This window comes from Myotis nattereri (genome assembly GCF_964212035.1).
Source record: "Myotis nattereri genome assembly, chromosome: 4".
Lineage (NCBI taxonomy): Eukaryota > Metazoa > Chordata > Mammalia > Chiroptera > Vespertilionidae > Myotis > Myotis nattereri.
The window spans coordinates 15,446,919-15,464,654 of record NC_138079.1 but is presented as its reverse complement, the minus strand read 5'-3'; the positions used below and the strand labels follow the sequence as shown (position 1 = coordinate 15,464,654).

Here is a 17,736-nt window from a genome sequence, read left to right as displayed (position 1 = left end):
CAGTGAGTGTCCAGTGTCCGGCCCTGGCTTAGGTCTCAGGGCCAGTGCTGTCCTTTCACGCCTCTTACCTTCAGGACTTGAGCAGCAGGTGAAAATGTGAGCCCTGTTCTTCCAGGCCCCAGGACAAGGTGACGGCCATGCGGGGTGAATTGGGGGTCTTTGCAGGTGCAGGGCCCTTGGTTTGCTGGGAGCACTGGTGCTTGAACCCAAGTGCTTCGTTTTCATCAGCTCATGGACAGCGTCGATTTTAGGTGCAACAGCTCTTCCCTCTGCTCTGAGTCTGCATTCACCGAGAAACGGGAACCTCAGATATTCTAACCAAGACAAGGCGTAGCCCACCTGAAGAGCTGACATTCTGGCTTATACATTGAGTTTGGGTTCTGAGCACCATCTGCAGGAGCCTCACCAGCTCCCAGTTCTGGCATGTTCAGCAGACTCCCAGTCCAGAATACCCCCTGCTGCCCCTCCCTGACCCACGAGCGGCCAGTCCAACTCAGAATACCCCCCCAGCTGCCCCTCCCTGACCCACGAGTGGCCAGTACAATCTAGAATACCCCCCTGCTGCCCCTCCCTGACCCAAGAGTGGCCAGTACAATCTAGAATACCCCGCTGGGCCCTCCCTGACCCACGAGTGGCCAGTCCAACCCAGAATGCCCCCCAGCTGCCCCTCCCTGACCCACGAGTGGCCAGTCCAACCCAGAATACCCCCCTGCTGCCCCTCCCTGACCCACGAGTGGCCAGTCCAACCCAGAATACCCCCCTGCTGCCCCTCCCTAACCCACGAGTGGCCAGTCCAACCCAGAATGCCCCCCAGCTGCCCCTCCCTGACCCACGAGTGGCCAGTCCAACCCAGAATACCCCCCTGCTGCCCCTCCCTGACCCACGAGTGGCCAGTACAATCTAGAATACCCCGCTGGGCCCTCCTTGACCCAATCTTCAGTCTCTCTCTCAGAAGCCAACCTCTCTTTTTGATTCAGTAGTGACCCATTTAAATAAAAGGCCTAACACAAAAACTCAGGCAAATATGTTTAATTTTTTAAAATAACTGATGGCAAAATAAAATATTTACATCACATCATACTGTGTAAACATGTAAGGTCTCTGTACAAAGAAATATACATGCAAAATAATGTAAAAATTTAACTGAAATAATAGAAGAAACAATACACAAATAAAAGTTGTGAGGTTACGAATACACATCCAGTTCTGAATCCAATTTATTTTAAAAAGTTTCTGTACAATTTTACAAGAAACAAAACCCAAAAGAATAAATAAAATATATTGGAAGCTGCAAAGCTTAGCTACGCCACTTTATGGCTCAAGACCCAGGTGTCTGGCTGGCTCGGGAAGCGGGCTGGCCTGTTTTAGTGTATTTCACACAACAAAGATAAAAAGACATCCAGAAAAATTCAAGCGTGCCCAGAACCCCAGCGTCTTTTGTTGAAGGCCTCCCCACACCAGCGCTAACTCTGCCCAGTGACAGGCAGGGGGCGCCAGCTCAAGGCTGCGAGTGCTTAATTGGCTTGTATTTCTTACCAAAAGCTCCAAGTCCAGCCAATTTGTGTACAGAAAGTTGAATGTCAAAAAGTCTAAAAAGTAGTAAATGTCCAGACTGATTTTGGGGAAAAAAATAATACTTTGGCATTCTGAATAATAGCATAATACATTTTAAAACATTACCCTATTATCCAGTTTTATATTCAGAGTATGAAATCACTTTTTACAGTCCTCAAAACTGACAAGTTTCACGAAGAGTCAAGTCTCCTGAATGGATGGCACAGGGCTGCGACCCCCCCTCCCCCCCGCCCCACCCGACACACGCACAAAACCATAAAGCTCACTGTACGAAGTATGTGCTTTTTCTATATATTTATTACAGGTACAACAGAGGTCTTCATAAATAGTTGCATAAAATGTTAAAGCCACAACATTGCACATGATATGAAATAAAACCAAAAAAACCCCAATGAGTGCATTTACAGTATTTTCATCTGACTGTATACTGCTCAACAATCTGATTGACAGCTTGGGGGCGAGGCAATGGGGTAGGGCCCAACCTGATGTCCTCAGTGGATGGGCAGAACCTTCTGGCCCCCAGAGGAACCCCAGGCAGGAGTGGGAGAAAGGCCGGTGGTGGAGGGGGGGTTTGAAGGGGAGGGGGGGCGGATAAGGGCAGACTGAAGGCAGGACCAGTCTTATATACAAGTAAGGCCTACATTTCATCAGAGCAAAACAATTCATTCTATTTTTATGCAAAAGTCTGAGGTTGAATGCACATTTCAGAAGCCTAGTCTGGCGTCCCTGAGAGACGCACACAGACCAGGTGGCTGGGAAGCTGGAGCCAGGTGGACGCCAAGCTCCGCAGCAGGTGCGGGGACGGCCGCTGCTGGGGTGCGTCTTCCCCGGAGGCGGCAGTGTCTCTGTTTTGTTCGTTAACACCAGTGGTTGAACATAGGCATTTCGTTTCCTTGAATAAGTCTTGTAAAATGTTAAATTTGCAAAATTCTATGTGTGTTCGTTTAAAAAAGTTTCTTTTTTTTATTTTTTGCAGAAACCTGAATAAAAGACTGTGACACAGCAATGCTGTCTCGGCTCTCAGAGCGAGAGAAGGTCCTCCACCCAGCAGGCTGGCAGCCGCCCGCACCCGAGCCAGCTCGCTCGGAGTGCGGCTCCACGCGGTGCACTACGGCAGCGGAGCAGTTATGTTGGCTCGTGTTTCTCTCCGAAATTCAAATTAACAGCTGATTGGCAGGTGAAAGAGAATGAGAAAGAACTTCAAGACAGGTCAAACCCGAGGCAGAAGCCTGCTCTGCAGGAAGTTTTTAACGCTACGGATAGGTCGAACGTCGTTCTGGTGTTTGCGCCGCTCAATGAAGGAGGTCAGTCTGGACGTGTCGAGGACGCCCGTGCCTTTGCCGTGGCCGTGGCCCGCCTGCAGCCACTGCTCCTGCAGGGCCAGCGCAGCCGAGGGACGCCTGGCGGGGTCCTCCTGCAGGAGGAAGCACACGAAGTCCTTGGCCTTCTGGCTCACTCCTTTAAAGTAGTCATCTGGGAAACTAAAGTCTAGTCGGCAAATGTTCAGGCAGGTCTCTTCCACGCTGTCGTCCAGGAAGGGGGACACGCCGCTGAGAAGGACGTAGGTGAGCACTCCAACGCTCCACGTGTCCGAGGTCAGGGAGACCGGGTTCCCGAGGATGATTTCGGGGGCTGCGAACTCGGGGTTCCCCAGTAACGGGTGGATGTAGTAGGTGGTATTGAGCTGGACAGCATCTCCAAAGTCGGCCAGTTTAATCGTCGGCGTGGCTGCACTCTGACCCACCAGGATGTTTTCGGGCTAGAAGATAGGATAAGGCAACCGTCATTTCCCCCAACACCAATCGTTAGCCGAGGCATGATGCTCACCAGGACCTGTGACGTCGACCGGAACAAGCTGTTCACGTGCAAAACGAGGTGAAACTCTCTGCAGGCGCTGAGGGAGGGAAGGGCAGCAGCACGGGAGACCGGGAGACCCGCCCGGTGCGGCTTGGACCAGCCTCCCTGGAGGTCGGTGTGAGGCAGCGTGTGCCATATGCCGGTGTAGGAAGCTGGGTGGTCCTTTCCCCTCCCAGCATGAGAGCAATCCGCTCCCTTCCTTACTCCTCGCTGAACCAGTCCACACCAGCCCAGCAAAACGGCCAGACTTTCCAAAATCCCACGAAACGTGTAAGAGCTCAGGTCACCGAAAGCAAACTCTTAAACACAGAGTGGAAATCAGTGTCCCCAGTCCCCCTGGGGCACCTGGCCTGGCTTCAGAGGACCAGCGGAGAGGCTCCCATACGCATGGCCGAGCCGCGGTCAGACACGCTGCCGTCCCGAGAGCCCCACTCACCTTGAGGTCCAGGTGTGCGATCCTGCAGTTGTGAAGGTATCGGACGGCCTCCAGCACCTCCCCCAGGTACGCCCTGATCTTCCCTTCGGTGAGGTTTCCCCATCGCACCACGCAGTCCAGGAGTCGCCCCTGGTCAGCCCTGAGGAGGCAGGAAGGGGTGTGGCCTTCAGCATGGGGCTGCTGTACTTTGAAAGCCTTTCTGTTCTAATACGAAACAAACACAGCATCTGTCCCCTCTGTCAATGTGCTGTCGGAGTTTCAGATTCTACCTCCCCCCGAAAGCACGGCTGGATCAGGAGGTGATTTCATGTTAATGTCACTGTGGAGATGCATGTGGGGGCCAGGGCAGCTCCACCCTTGGAGGGAACTGGGAGGCTCCTGCCCAGCGGTCTCCACTCAGACCCTGCCTCCTGGATGTGAGGAAACAACGTGGGCCTCTGCTGAATGAGGGAATGAGGTGCGTCCTCCCCAAGCCTTGGTTTTGTCATCTGTAAAATGGGTGATGGGAAGGCTCTACAGATGATGTAAGCAGGTACTAAGGCAATATAGTAAGTGCTGCAGGATGGTCTCAAAAGTCTTCCTACTGTGAATTTACTTTTAAAAGTTACAAAACACATATACAAAAACAAAAAACAAAAAAACATTTCTACAGTGCTGCTCATATGCAGGGGACTAAATACCTTCTACCAATTCATTTAATCCTCTGAGAGAGTGTTTTATTGTCCCCATTTTATGGATGAGGAAACTGAGGCACAGGACGGTATGTAACTTCCCAAGGCCACACAGCTCGTAAGTGAAGGCGGGAATTGCGATGTGGTGGTCTGGCCCCGGCCTTTCTGAACATCGGTCTATGGTGCCCACTCTGTTTGCAAAACAGAAACTTATAGGAAGCTCAACACTTGTCTGGTAATGGAGAGTAATCACGGAGAATTTGCTAGTAATTTGTTATGAGAATAAGTCGTATTAACCCTAATGCCCAAACATTCTGTTTCCCAGTGAAAAGAAATGGCGGCTGAATGCACTGAAACTCCTAGGCCCAAAGTGGAGGGCTGGCCAGTTTCTGATGAGGACCGACGGGCGGTTCTTGTGGAAAAGCCCAGGAAGACAGGCAGTTCTGAGTCTCCAGCGTCTAGAGCTAGAAAGGACCCAGCCAGGCGACCAAAGGGGCCAGGACTCTGCTTAGACATTGTTTAGCCTTAGCGACCGTCTGAAGTAGCTGAGATTTAAAGGATGCCCAGGCCCCACATGATGGACATGCCCTTTGCACGTGATGACAGCCTGGGGGGGGGGGGCTGCCCTCCTCCCTCCGCCATCTGACAGGTTTGCTGCCCCTGAGCGCGGCTGAGCGGGCCCATGACGGGCCGGCCGGCGCGGTTTCAGTGGTGCAGCCCTGGGCAGGGAGACCCTCCGGAAATGCCCCCTCCCCAGGCCGGTGCCGCTCAGTCCTGCGGAGCCTCGCCTCTGAAGGCTGTGGGGTGGAGGCACGAACCGATTCTTCAAAAAATAGGAATATGAGAAACAGAAACGAACGCCCCATAAAAAGGAGGAATCGGAACTTAAACAAGGCTGAATGCCGCGATGTTTCACAGAGCCCAGGATGCTCTGGGGCAGGGCTTCCTGATGCCGGCATTGCTGACAGTTGGGGTGTCCTGTCACCCCCACCCTGAGTATGACACCAAGAAGGTCCCCAGACACCACCCAACGTCCCCTGAGGGACAAAACTGCCCCGTGGAGGGCCCCTGCGCCCGGGTCATACGCCTCCTTTTGAAACGACTGAACTATTTACTGAGATGCCCGCGGGGGACCAGCGGGGCTGCTCTGGTGGGAGGCCCCCTCCAGGGGTGACCTTGCGGTGAGGAGCCCTTCTCACCCTGACTTCTCATCGGCCCTCAGTGGGGATGGGCAGGAGCTGAAGGGCAGGACTGGCCCCAGGCTGAGCTTAATGCCTGAACCTTCAGACAGAGCAGGTGGCGAGCCCCTCCCAGGGCGTGTGTCATCAGAGGCCTGGGGTCCTTTGGGGACTAGGGAGCACCCCAGGTTGGCTGAGACCACGCAGGAGCCTGGACGGGGCTGGCTTGCTGCTTCCTGTGGGAAGAGTAGTCTTTCCATGGTTACTGGGAAGCTCTAAAACTGCGGTCTGAGAGCAGGCATGTTTTTTAGAAGTTCTGTGCATGCTGAAATACCGATTTTTACTCGAAACAGCACTTGAAGAAGTTGAGGTGGAGAGCCACAGAGAGAGAGCGCCCGGGGTACGCACATTTCCAAAACCAGGACGTAGCTGGTGGGGGTCTCGAAGGTGTCGAGGAGGCTGACGAGGAGCGGGTGCTGGACGTTCCGCAGGACGCCGAGCTCGTGGGTGACCTGGTCACGCTTCATCAGCTTCTTGTTCACAAACTTGGTGGCCACTGTTTGCTTGGTTCCTTTCTGATCACATTTCTTAACGACAGAGAATCTGCCCCTGGAAAACAGGTGGAGAACAGCTTTCAGGACACGGAGTGAGCCCTGGAGAGAAGGCGGGATGCTTCCCACACCTGTGCCCGCGCCTGAGCCCCTCTCTGCTGACACCTTCTCCTGGCTCCTGGTCTGGGCAGGAGTCCCCTGCTACCCGCCTACGGCTCCATGTATAGCTGGACCCCGAGGGACACATTCAGCCTTTCTCAACCTGGACTCCACGGGAGAACCAAGTCCTACAAGAAATGGTATGGATGACGCCTCCCAGATTTCCCCAAGCATGGGACACGGCTGGTGGTCCCCGAGGTGCAGGGCAGCAGTCACCCACTGCATCCATGGGAGGCTTATGGCAGCGGGCTGTCATTCTCTCTGGAACCTGAGCTGAAAACATCTTGTTACTTCCAACGTTTAGTACTGAACGGTGACCACAGGTTGCTTTGCAAATGTAACACCTCTAACTCCCAATTGGCACACACACCGTTTACCTTCACTGTCTACTGCCAGCGAGCTACGTCCTACCCGCTGCTCTCCCAAAAGGGGCTCGGGTCGTACCTGCCCAGCTCGGCCACTTCGCTGTAGAAGGAGTCAAAGTTGTCCTTCCAGGTCACCAGGATCCCGTCACTCCCTGGACCTGCAAGGAGAGCAGCACCTGCCTGAGCCTGGTTTGGGCGGCGGGCGCATCTGGGGAGGCAGCCTGCAGACCTGTGCTGCCCCACGTGCAGGCACACCTGGCTGCCCAGTGTGGGCGCTCACCGCCAGGAAGGGGCGCTGGGCTCAGCGTGAAGAAAGACGGACTATGCGACAGAGATAAACACACACTTCCTCCTCCATGACTGCCCACTCCCCCTTCGTCTGAACTCTCCCTTAACTCCCTTAGCTTTCACTCTTGACTCTTATTTTTAAAAAAGCCACCTGCATAATTTGTGACATTTCTTAAAAATGAGAATGTCGGTAGTTCTTTATTCTCAAATTCAAGGCTTCCTTTCTTGTGCCATGATCCCCAAATCATGTTACTGCCTTTCTTTGACTTAACGAGGTTAAAATAGTTAGCGTTAATATATGTGGGATAAAAGTTCTAAGACAATTCTGTTTATTGTCTATACACAGGGAGCTCTGGACTAAATGCACCTTTTAGTTCAGATTTTTATTTTCGCTCTTGGATTCGACTTCCGATACCTGGCACAGCTACAGGATCAGCGAGAACCCACATTAGCCCTATCACACATCGGCCACGGGCAACGTGACAGCTGGAGGCCAATCAATACTCACTGAGCATCTCCATATGCCAAGTGCTCGTACGGGGAATCTGAAAGGCTACGATATGGGTTCTGCCTCACCGCTTAGGGGAGGAGCGGGAAGGGGCGTTGCCGGGCAGTAGAGAGAGCAAGGGCTTAGACCAGAGACACGGGTTCCACCAAGGGTGCCTGGAGCGCGTGGAGGGGACAGGAGGACACGCCCACAAGAAGGCCTGTGAGGTCTGAGGCAGGCACATAGCCTGCACAGGGCTAACCACCTTCCCTCCTTTCCTTCTCACTCACATCCATGCGACCAAGTTAGATTAGACTCTTAGAGCCAAAGCGTCAACTGAGTGATTGGATTAAAGAGAAACTGGGTCCTAGCCAGTTTGGCTCAGTGGATAGAGCGTCGGCCTGTGGACTGAAGGGTCCTGGATTCGATTCCAGTCAAGGGCACATGCCTCCGTTTAAGGCTCCTCTCCAACCTGGGCCCTGGTCCGGGTGCGTGCAGGAGGCAACCAATCCATGTGTTTCTCTCGCATTGATATTTCTCTCTGTCTTTCCCTCTCATCCACTCTCTCTAAAAATCAATGGAAAAATATCCTTGGGTGAGGGTTAAAAAAATATGAGAGAGAGACAGAGAGAAAGAGAGAAACTGGTACAAGAATGTGTTTTGAAAACTTGAGCATAGAACACACCTAGTTCCAGTTGAGAGGTTGGCTCCAGTACCCAGTGGCGAGAGTCAGAGGCCTGACCTTGTGAGTGGTGCCTAGAGGTCAACCACCCAGGAAGCCCCAGAGCCCAGGTCTGCCACTCACCGCTCCTGTTAAGACCTATTTTCATGTTTCCGGTCGTGACGGGGGTGGGGGCGCTGGGCTTGAGCCTCCAGCGCAGGGGTGAGCTCACCTAGAACCCTCAGGCTGGCCGAGCAGGAGGCCGATCCCATGTCGTTCACAGCGATGCACGTGTAGATGCCGTCGTCGTCGGTGGTCACGCCCACGATCTTCAGAGAGGCCTCTCCCAAGTCACTGCCGCACAGAGAGAACACACCTCGCGTCAGAGAGGCCCAGCCCCCGCTGGCAGCCCCGACCTCTCTCCTTCGGGGTCCAGAAAAGGAGCTTGAGGGCTGACGAAGAATCTCAGCAGACGTTTAATTTTAGTTGCGCACCCAGGTACAGAATGTCCCCTTGGGGAAGTGTCCCAATGTGAAGGCGACCATGGGCTCAGCGATGTCAGTCCCAGGGGAACCTGCCTGCGAAACCGAGCACATGTGAGCCGCCCTCACCTGTAGGAGATGCTGTAGTGGCCGTCGTTGTTCAAGGTGTTGTGCTCAGGGCCCTTCCAGGTGATGGAGGCCTTTGGGCGTCCACAAACGCGACATCTGAGAACAACGGTCTCCCCTGCCTCACACGTGACCTCACTCAAGGGAATGACGAATTCTGGGGGAACTGCAGGAGAAAGGAGTCAGTACCGCCGGTCCTCTGGGCCCCCTCCCTCGCCCACCAGCACTTTCCTAACAAACAAATGGGACTCAGTTGCTGCCTGAGCCCAGCGCTCCTTGGAAAACCCGTCTCCCTCGGCTACACGTGTGTGTCCTGAGACCTGTCCCCGGACCCGCAGCCTGTCAGACCAGCAGAAACAGTAATGGCACTCACCGTCATAAATGTAGTTGGGACTGAGAAGCTGAAAGGAAAAAGCACACAGGCATTAACCAAACGCGGCCGACTGCGAGGCGTATTGCTTTCCCTCCAAGGCGACCCTAACCCATGAAAGAGGAAAGAACACGTCTGGGTTTCATTCACAATCGGCCACATGTTCACTCCTTTCAATGCACTTGAGCTTCCTGTCATAAGAATTTGGGTGGATTTGAAGCACAAAAGCGCTGCTTAAACGTGGAGACGTCTGTCTTCCCCATCCTACAAGCTGAGTCCAGCTGTCCCTGGACCTTTACCTTCTGCAGGATGGCCGTGTCCTCACCCAGGGTCCCCAGATTCCCAGGCAAACCCCCGGGTTAAGGCAATCTGATTATCAAGAGCGAAGCTGACTGGAGCCTGGAAATTTCTAGAGCCATGACCTGCACCTCAGCATCTGGTCACTCCCCGTGGCCCGAGGAGGCCCGAGCCACAGTGGCTTTGCTCTATCCGCTTCTGAGAATCTCACCTCCGCTCCTTCCGGGAACCTAACAGCGTTCTTTGTAAAAGGCAGGCGTGCACCTGGGAGTGTCCACGTGTCTACCTGGCTCCTTAGAACACATCGCGTACCCGTGCCAGCCAGCACTGCCCCCGAGAGCCTCTGCAAAGCCCACGGGGCCTGCTGGCGGGGCTGAGAGAGGTGGCGTGTGGTTGGCACGTGGCTGCCAAGCAAGCCCGGCCCGGCCCAGCCCAGAGTGCACGGCCCTCCACGATGCCCCGGGCCTGCGCCAGCCCCTCCTGCCACGGGGGACGACACGGGTCCTGACACAGGTTCACGGGACACTCGGTCTCACCTTCACAGATACCTTGTTGCCGAGTCCTTCCCGCGACTTCCGATAACCGTTCTCTAACTTGCCTTCCCGTTTGCCGTCTTTATCTTTTTTCTCAGATTTTTTTCTTAAACGGAGTGCTGTGTGCCAAGATGTTGATTTCCTAGGGGAGAGAGCACACTGTTTAGTGCTCTGCCTGCCCAGTGTTCGGCGAGGATCCGGGAAGCGCTGGAGAAAAGCCGACTGCTCAACGCGTGCAGATACCGGGTGGCGGTGAAGGCCAAGAGCACGCTCCTGTGATTCTCAACAACTGGGATATAAAACCACCACTTTCTTACGTCAAACAGGAGGGACTGACATACAAAGGTGCCTGGGATGGTACCTTTATGCATCAACTGATTGGGCCCTGGGTGCTCTGCAGTTTGGCCAATTATCCTGGGTGTTTCTGCATGAGATTAACTTTTTAACTGGTAAAGCCGGTAACTCTTCATGCAGTGGTGGGCCTCATCCCTCCGTTTAAGATACGACTAGGACGAAAAGGCCGTCCGCTTTGAGCAAGAGGGAACATTCTCCAGCAGAACGCCTTCAGATCTCATCTGCACCACAGGCTCCCTGGGACTCCAGCCGCTGGCCCCCACGGCAGATTTGCACTGGCTGGCCTCCCTAATTGCACGAGCCAAATCCTTATACAACCCCCCCCCCCCCCCCCGGCCCCTCTCTCTCTATTCATTCTCCTCTCTCTCTCTCTCTCTCTCTCTCTCTCTCTCTCTCTCTCTCCTATTTCTCTGGAAAACCCTAAGACAGTGCCAAGGATATTTTTGGAAGAAACAAAGTATGAAATTGGAATACTTGAACAATGTACTAGAATTAAATATTTCTGTGTATCAAGGAGAAACAGGACAAGAGACTGTCATGGGAGATAGGCTTTCTGCAACCTGAACTCAAGCCCGGCCTCCCTGGGGGGTGGGAGGGGCAAGCGCCGAGCCCAGAGGCGCAGCTTGGGGCTGGGATGTCCCACAGCCTGTGCTGCTCACCCAGCCAAGGGCACAGCCGAGCTGGGACGGGGCCATGACCACCGTCGGCGCCTTTGGGGCTGGGTTTCTGGGCTGAAGCCTTTGGAGACCTCAAAGGCCCCCAAGTCCTGCCATGCATCCCAGAGGCCAGGCCAGCCTCGGCCACAGCCAGAGGGGTTCAGGAGAGGGAATTTTTGAATACAGCACCTGACTTTAGGTTGTTTGTTTTTTTTAAAAAAATAATATTTAATGCAGTAAAATTGTTTTCTAGTTTCCTAACTGATTTAGCCTTTCTGTATATATAAAGGCAAGGTACCATCCATCTTCACCTGCAGCTTCCAGAACGAGTATCCTCACTGACAGACGCCAATGAGTCAGTGCTCCCTGTAAAGTCCCCTTCCCCAGACATGCTGGGACTGAAATAATATCACGGTCCGTCTAGTGCAGGGATGGCGAACCTTCTGAGCTCGGCGTGTCAGCATTTTGAAAAACCCTAACTTAGCTCTGGTGCCGTGTCACATACAGAAATTTTTTGATATTTGCAACCATAGTAAAACACAGACTTACATTTTTGATATTTATTTTATATATTTAAATGCCATTTAACAAAGAAAAATCAACCAAAAAAATGAGTTCGCGTGTCACCTCTGGCACGCGTGTCAGAGGTTCGCCATCACTGGTCTGGTGGCTTGAAAAAGCCGTGCGTGTACCCGTGCAGGTCGTGAGAGCCTGGGGAACGAGTCTGAGAGCCAGAACGCCATCTTCACTCCGACCCACGCTGCCGGCGAGGAGCTGGAGCGGACCGAGCAGGGCTGCTCCCGCAGTGGCTTCGCCCCGGGACCCTCCCCGCTGCCCCCGCACTCACTTGAGGGTCCCGTCGGGGCTCTCCATGATGACTGCGCTGGTGTGGCCCAGGACGACGCCCGGAATCCAGCCCTCGGCCGCGGGGCACTGGTCGGTGGCGGCGCGGAACACCAGAAACATGTTCTGCTGGTTGCTGGCCAGAACCTGAACGACCTCTCCTTGGTAGACGTTGATCTCATCCTCCTTCACTGCCGTGTAATCGTGTGTCACCAACATGGTGGAGATGTTGCTACTGCTGCTGCTTTCACTCTGGAGGGGCGGAGACGGAGAGAGAAAGGCAGAGGGACCTGAAACGAGGCCCACCCGCGCACGCACGTGTCCGTGTGCGTCGCAACAGGACCACTCGGGGCTCGCTCCCCAGAGTCTCTCTAGAAAGCAACTGAGGAACAATCCGGAAAATATACCAGTGACGTGACGACACTTCACATGGGGAAGCTTTTATTCCAGGGCCACGATTGCAGCCCCACCTCCTGACGCCTTTGGAGCGCAGCTCAGGTCTCGTGTTCATGCCATGTGGGGTTGTACCCACGTCACAGCAATGCCACTGCGACTACCACGCTCCTTTAAACAGTGTTATTACGTGGAAGGGCTGCCAGCAGTAGCCCTTCCGCTCACTGAAGGATTAGAGGGTGGAGGAGCCCCCAAGTCCGTCAGGAAAAGTTCATGAGAACGCACATTCCAGGGTCCGGCCACGTCGCTGGCAGACCTGTCACTCCCACCTTTTTCCCTTCTAGAATGCAGGACACCTAAAAGTAAATCGACTGCTACTCTGCTCTGAGGGAGACCGCTCCGCCTTCTTGACGTGTCCAGTGGTGGGTGGCCCGCAGTGTCCAGCAGTGACCGACATGCAGCCGGCACTCAATACGTGTTCAGCCACTCAGTCAGCGAGGCAAGATGGCAAACGCAAAACAAGGGTCATTGCTTAAGCTCACCTACGGGGCCCACAAGCTGAGTGGTACTGGCTGGCAAGTGGAAGCAACACAGAAGGCGGTATTTGTCCCAACCTGTCAAATGGGCGACCTTTGGTTCCGGGGGAGGAGGAAGAGGAAGCTGAGACCACTGCCAAATCCTGAGCTACATCCTGGCCAATCCCTTCTATTGAGTCGGGACATAGGGGATGGCGTCCAGTGCCCTGCTCCCATGAGCCTGTTCTCAGAGGTGGGCCTCATCCAATCAGTTGAAGGCACCAGCGGTGTGGCCTAGATGCGTGGATCCCGGGGCCTCTGATGGCTAGCCTCTGCCTGGCCCCCGGACGCCCGGGACAGGTCCTGGGTCAGGGTGCATGTGACAACCCTGCCACATGCCGGTCACCCCGGCTCCTGGGCTGGTGTCAGGACGGCCGGGGCAGGCGGCGGACTGCTGTCAACAAGCCAGCGCGCTGGGAATCGGCTCTGGATCCAGACCCCCAGGGATGTTTAAAGGAAACACAGGGCGGGCTGCGCTGCCGTTCCGTCTCACCAAGGAGACTGCTGCGTTCCCGCCCCGCAGAAGCCCGTGCGGTCGTCGGGGAGCGCTGGCCTGTGCATAGTCATTTTGCAGTTTTATCCTTTCAGTGAGCATTTTGGTGTTCTGGCTTATAGAGCAACAGCCAGTCGTTTTGTGATTACAAGGCCAAGTTTGCTAGAAAAAGAGCGAGCTCGGTGGCACAGCCGCTTTGGGTGGCATCGCATGCCCGGCTTTGTCTCTTCGTTGGAGTGTTTTTACACAATCGTGATGGCTATTGGTGGTTTCTGAACACGTCCTATGGACCAGGGTAAGTACAGGCCTCTACAGTCTACCTGAATGCTCACCACCACCGTGCCAGTGGGCAGGACCGTTCCCCCTGATGGCGTGGGAGGCGAGGGGTTCGCCCTGAACACCTGGCCCCTGAGAGGAAGGCAGGGCTGCCGTTACTGCTGCCCAGGTGGATGTGTGCAGGGAGGTTGTGCATCACACTTGGGGGCTGCAGAGTTTGGCTGATCCACATCCACGCCACTCTTGTTCTCTGTGGAACTTTCCAGAAGGTGCCCATATAAAGGAGGAAGAAGAACCTGGGACGTGGGTCAGGCACGGCTGCCTGCCTGCCTGCGACCGCAGACAGTTCCCCGGAAGCGGTCAAGAGGAGGGAGGCCAGTGCCGACGGCCGGGGGTAAGGTGGCCCAAGCGGGTGGGCACAGGGCAGGGCGGCGGTAACTTTTAGCTGAAATACTCGAGTCTAGAGGCCAAACCCCCATCTGAGCCTCTAGCGGTCTCCCCAGGTCTCTAGGCATTTCTGTAAGGACTCAGCAACTCACCCACAACACTGGCAAGTTCCCCATTGCCTGCCACATAAGAAAAAGTGACCGACAGAAGTAAGAGGCAACTTTTGCAACCTACGACTTGCTGGATTATGTGCCACACGTGGCCGTGCCTCTGCCTCAGAGGGAACATCCTGGGAGGCAGCCAGGGGGTGGCTGTTATGGGTGGGCACCTGCGCTGGAGCGCCTGGGTGCTCATTCTGAAGCACAGACTCTGAGAACTCCTGGGTGCTCAGGGGATGTGCCTACGTGATGCCCCCTGGCTCATTTCGTAGGGTCGCAGCTGCGAGAGAAGCCTGCATCAGAGTGTCCATGAGGTGCGTCGCTGGGCCCCCTGCGCCTCCCCCTGTGGCTGAAGTCGGGTTCTGACCCTCACTGCTCACCGGGCACTGCAGACCCACCACCGGGCCAAGCCGCCCTGCAGCTCATGGAAAGGCACCGGAACACGGATACTGGTGATGGCCATGCAGAGGGTGCCTGCCCGGCCACGCGAGTTTGAGAATAAGACTCAGGGTAAATCCATGTACCAAGACCCACTTCCTAACTCCTTCCTCAATTAAATATGGAGTTTAACAAGGTACATAACAAAAAAGAGGAGGACAGGATAAGGCCACGCCAACCCGAACAAGGAATTAATAGAAGTCCAGAGGAGAGACATGCATAAGCCAGATGTTTATATATACATATATATATAAAGAGAGACACACACCCTTTTAGGGAAATGTATTTAAAAATGTATAAAGCAATCAAACATACACCCATTAGAACAGTTGTATTCCCTCACGCATGCCTTCAGGAAGGTGTTACGGGCCAGGCCATCTACCGTGTAGGAAACAGTTGGGGAGGAGAGTGAGGAGGCCACAAAATGGGGGGAAAATCCACCACAGCACCCTTTCTGCTTGAGATTACAACATAGGTGACAGGCAAGATGCGGGTGAGGATTCCTGGGGCGCCGCAGCCCGCACTGCGCCCCCTGCTGGACAGATGCAGACACGCTCCCGCTCCAGCCTCCGCCTCTGCTCCCAGCGCTGGCAGGAGCCCTAAGCAGTCTCTCTCTTCCAGAGTGAAACTGTGGCGGGAGCAAAACTTCCACTGCAGAGACTCCTTCCCCCCATTTGTCAGCTTAGTTTGCTCTGAGTAGCTGTTGGAAGTTTTCTTGAGGTTTTTTTTTCAGGTTTTATTATTTTTCCCCCCAGCAGATGAGTCAAAAATGCTGTAAAGATAATTTAAGGCATAAAAGAGCACAACCAAGCGATGAGCAAAAAGCGTATAAAGTGTCGGCTTCAAACTAAATAGGAGGCAGGCAGCAGGGACACTGGCCCTCTAAAAAACGAGTGAGGAAGGCGGGACACAAGGGAAGTTCCAGAGTCTGCTGGCTGGAAAACGGAAAAGACGCACAGACGCCGCGTTCAGAAGGTTAACGACGGGTTTTCCCACATTAAGGAAACACAAACAAAGCAGAGAGCGAGTTAGTAGAGATGAGAGCAGCGCTGTCCCCGGAGCAGGGGGGTTAGGAGGCGTTTGTGTGGGCTCGGCCGTGGCCCGTCCTGCAGACGGCGGACACGCACGTGGAGCTACGTGTGTCTACGTGGTCAGGGCACAGAGAGGACCGGAGGAGTTGATGGCTGCAGGCGGCACGGAGAGCCAGGAGTTAGTACGGAGAGCGCAGCGCCGAGGTTTAGAAGAGCTGGCGGGACAGAGGCAGTGGGGCGGGCGGGCGGAGGCTGCCAGGCGTTCTTACCCCATTGCTCTGGGTGGACTGCACGGACTGCTCGCTGGCCGAGGAGCACGTGCTCATGCGGTCCGTGTCTTTGCCGGGGGCCGCGTGGCGGTGCGCCTGCCGCTGGAGGGAGTCACTGTCCCCCGGGAAGGTGAAGGAGCCCGGCCGGCTGGCGGGGGAGGCGGGGATGGAGCTCCAGAAGGAGCCCCCCTTCTGCAGGGGGCTGCTGGGCGGGAAGGGCTCCTTGCCCAGCGGAGAAGGGAACACGGTGGCGGTGGCGAGAGGAGAGTTCAGCGGCGAGATGGCCCCGGGCCGGGGCTTTCCCAGGGGCAGGGAGCCCAGGCTGCTCCGCGGGCGGCCGTCCTCGGGGTGGGCCCGCGCCTCCTTGGCCTCCTTGGCATTTCCGTCCTGGCCGGCCCCTGCAGCGCTCCCGGCCGACTTCCTGGGGCTCTCGATCACCTTCATCTTGGGGATCTGCTCCGCTTCTCTCTCAGGACCTTCAGCCAGGCCGCTGGGGGGGAGCCTGCCGGGCTGGCTGGGGGCGGCCTCCAGGCTGAGGCTGCTGCTGGGAGGAGGCAGTGAAGGGCCGGGAGTGGACATACCTGACATCTTGTCTGCCTCTGCCTGGCTGGAGGCTGCAGAGGAGACCAGCACGGGGGAGTGGTGTCGGACGGGCTGAGGGATCCGGGAGGGCCTGCTTCTGCTCGAGCTGGGGAGGCCACTGCTGTGGTTGCTGCCACCACCACCGCTGCTGCCGGGGGCCCCGCCCCCACTGCCCCCGCCCCCGCTGCCCCCGCTGTGGTTCCTCTGATACTCGATGGGTGATGTCAAGGCTGTAAAACATGCAAGACAGTAGAAAGGCATCAGGGAGGGCATTGAGAGAAGTTCCATCATGGGGCAAAGGAGGAGGAACACGGCATGATCCAGAGTGCTGGGCTGACCCCCAGCCGCAGGTCACTGTCATGGCCGTCCTGCCCTCCAAGCACCGGCCACCCTGGAGGCAGCAGAGGACACCCCCACCCTCAGACCCCGTACAGGAGAAGGTCTCAGTGCTGTCCTGTCCATGAACAAGGTCAATGGACTCGATGGAGGGGCGGGCCTGCTGAGTGGCTGGGGCAGGAGCCCAGGGGCAGGAGGGCAGAGTGAATGAGGACCCGGGTGCGGGGGACCCACTGCCCGGGAGCAGCAAGCAGAGCCTGGCCTCCCTGCCAAGAGGAAAGGAGTCGCTGGCCAGAGGATCCCGGGCACAGTGCCAGTTTCAGCAGGAGCCTCATGCTGCTGGGGAGCCGCGCCGCCTGGGGCTCCCCAGCACCAGCTCCCGCGGGGGAGGGGGTCAGGCCAGCTGCTGCCCGGGACCTGCGGGGAGCGGAGTCCCTTGGTCACCAGGAGGAGGCGGGAATGGACACCTCTCTGCTGCAGATCAGACACGAGAGACAAGGGATGGAAACGAGCTCCGTGCCCTCCCTTCTGGGCCAGGAAGCTGTCTCCTCTCCCAGCTACAGGATTTCGTTTGCTCCTAATCATCTGCAGGAAACTCAGGAGACACTAACACACATTCTTCAAGTGTAAAACCTTTGAGAAGTACAACCACCACAGATAGGGCCCTCCGGCCTGGGGGGCACAGGCATGTGTGAAAAGCACTCTGGAGCCACATGACATTTCACAAACTCCGTCGGCCATGCATTTGCTCAGGTCAGGGTGAAACGCTTTTCTGCATGCACAAGGAGCCGTCGACCCTGACCCTACACCTCCAATTCTAACTGCAACGTAAAAGGTGCCTGGCTACAATCTGGACGGGAGCGTGGAGCTGACGCCCAGGCAGCTCATTACCACGTGGCCCAAAGCGCC

At 55.7% G+C, this 17,736-nt stretch overlaps 1 protein-coding gene across 1 annotated transcript in view; it reads right to left on the bottom strand.

Annotated features, from left to right (window-relative positions):
- Positions 1 to 1,014: 1,014 nt before the first annotated feature.
- Positions 1,015 to 17,736, bottom strand: part of TRIO (trio Rho guanine nucleotide exchange factor) — a 190,669-nt gene continuing 173,947 nt past the window's right edge. The window contains exons 45-54 of the mRNA XM_081090545.1: positions 15,910 to 16,721; positions 11,894 to 12,141; positions 10,040 to 10,178; positions 9,210 to 9,237; positions 8,840 to 9,002; positions 8,461 to 8,582; positions 6,872 to 6,950; positions 6,126 to 6,326; positions 3,869 to 4,007; positions 1,015 to 3,334 (exon numbers count right to left, since the gene is read on the bottom strand). Coding sequence (XP_080946671.1) covers positions 2,786 to 3,334; positions 3,869 to 4,007; positions 6,126 to 6,326; positions 6,872 to 6,950; positions 8,461 to 8,582; positions 8,840 to 9,002; positions 9,210 to 9,237; positions 10,040 to 10,178; positions 11,894 to 12,141; positions 15,910 to 16,721 — 2,480 coding nt within the window. The 3' untranslated portion in view covers positions 1,015 to 2,785. The remainder of the gene's footprint in view (positions 3,335 to 3,868; positions 4,008 to 6,125; positions 6,327 to 6,871; positions 6,951 to 8,460; positions 8,583 to 8,839; positions 9,003 to 9,209; positions 9,238 to 10,039; positions 10,179 to 11,893; positions 12,142 to 15,909; positions 16,722 to 17,736) is intronic.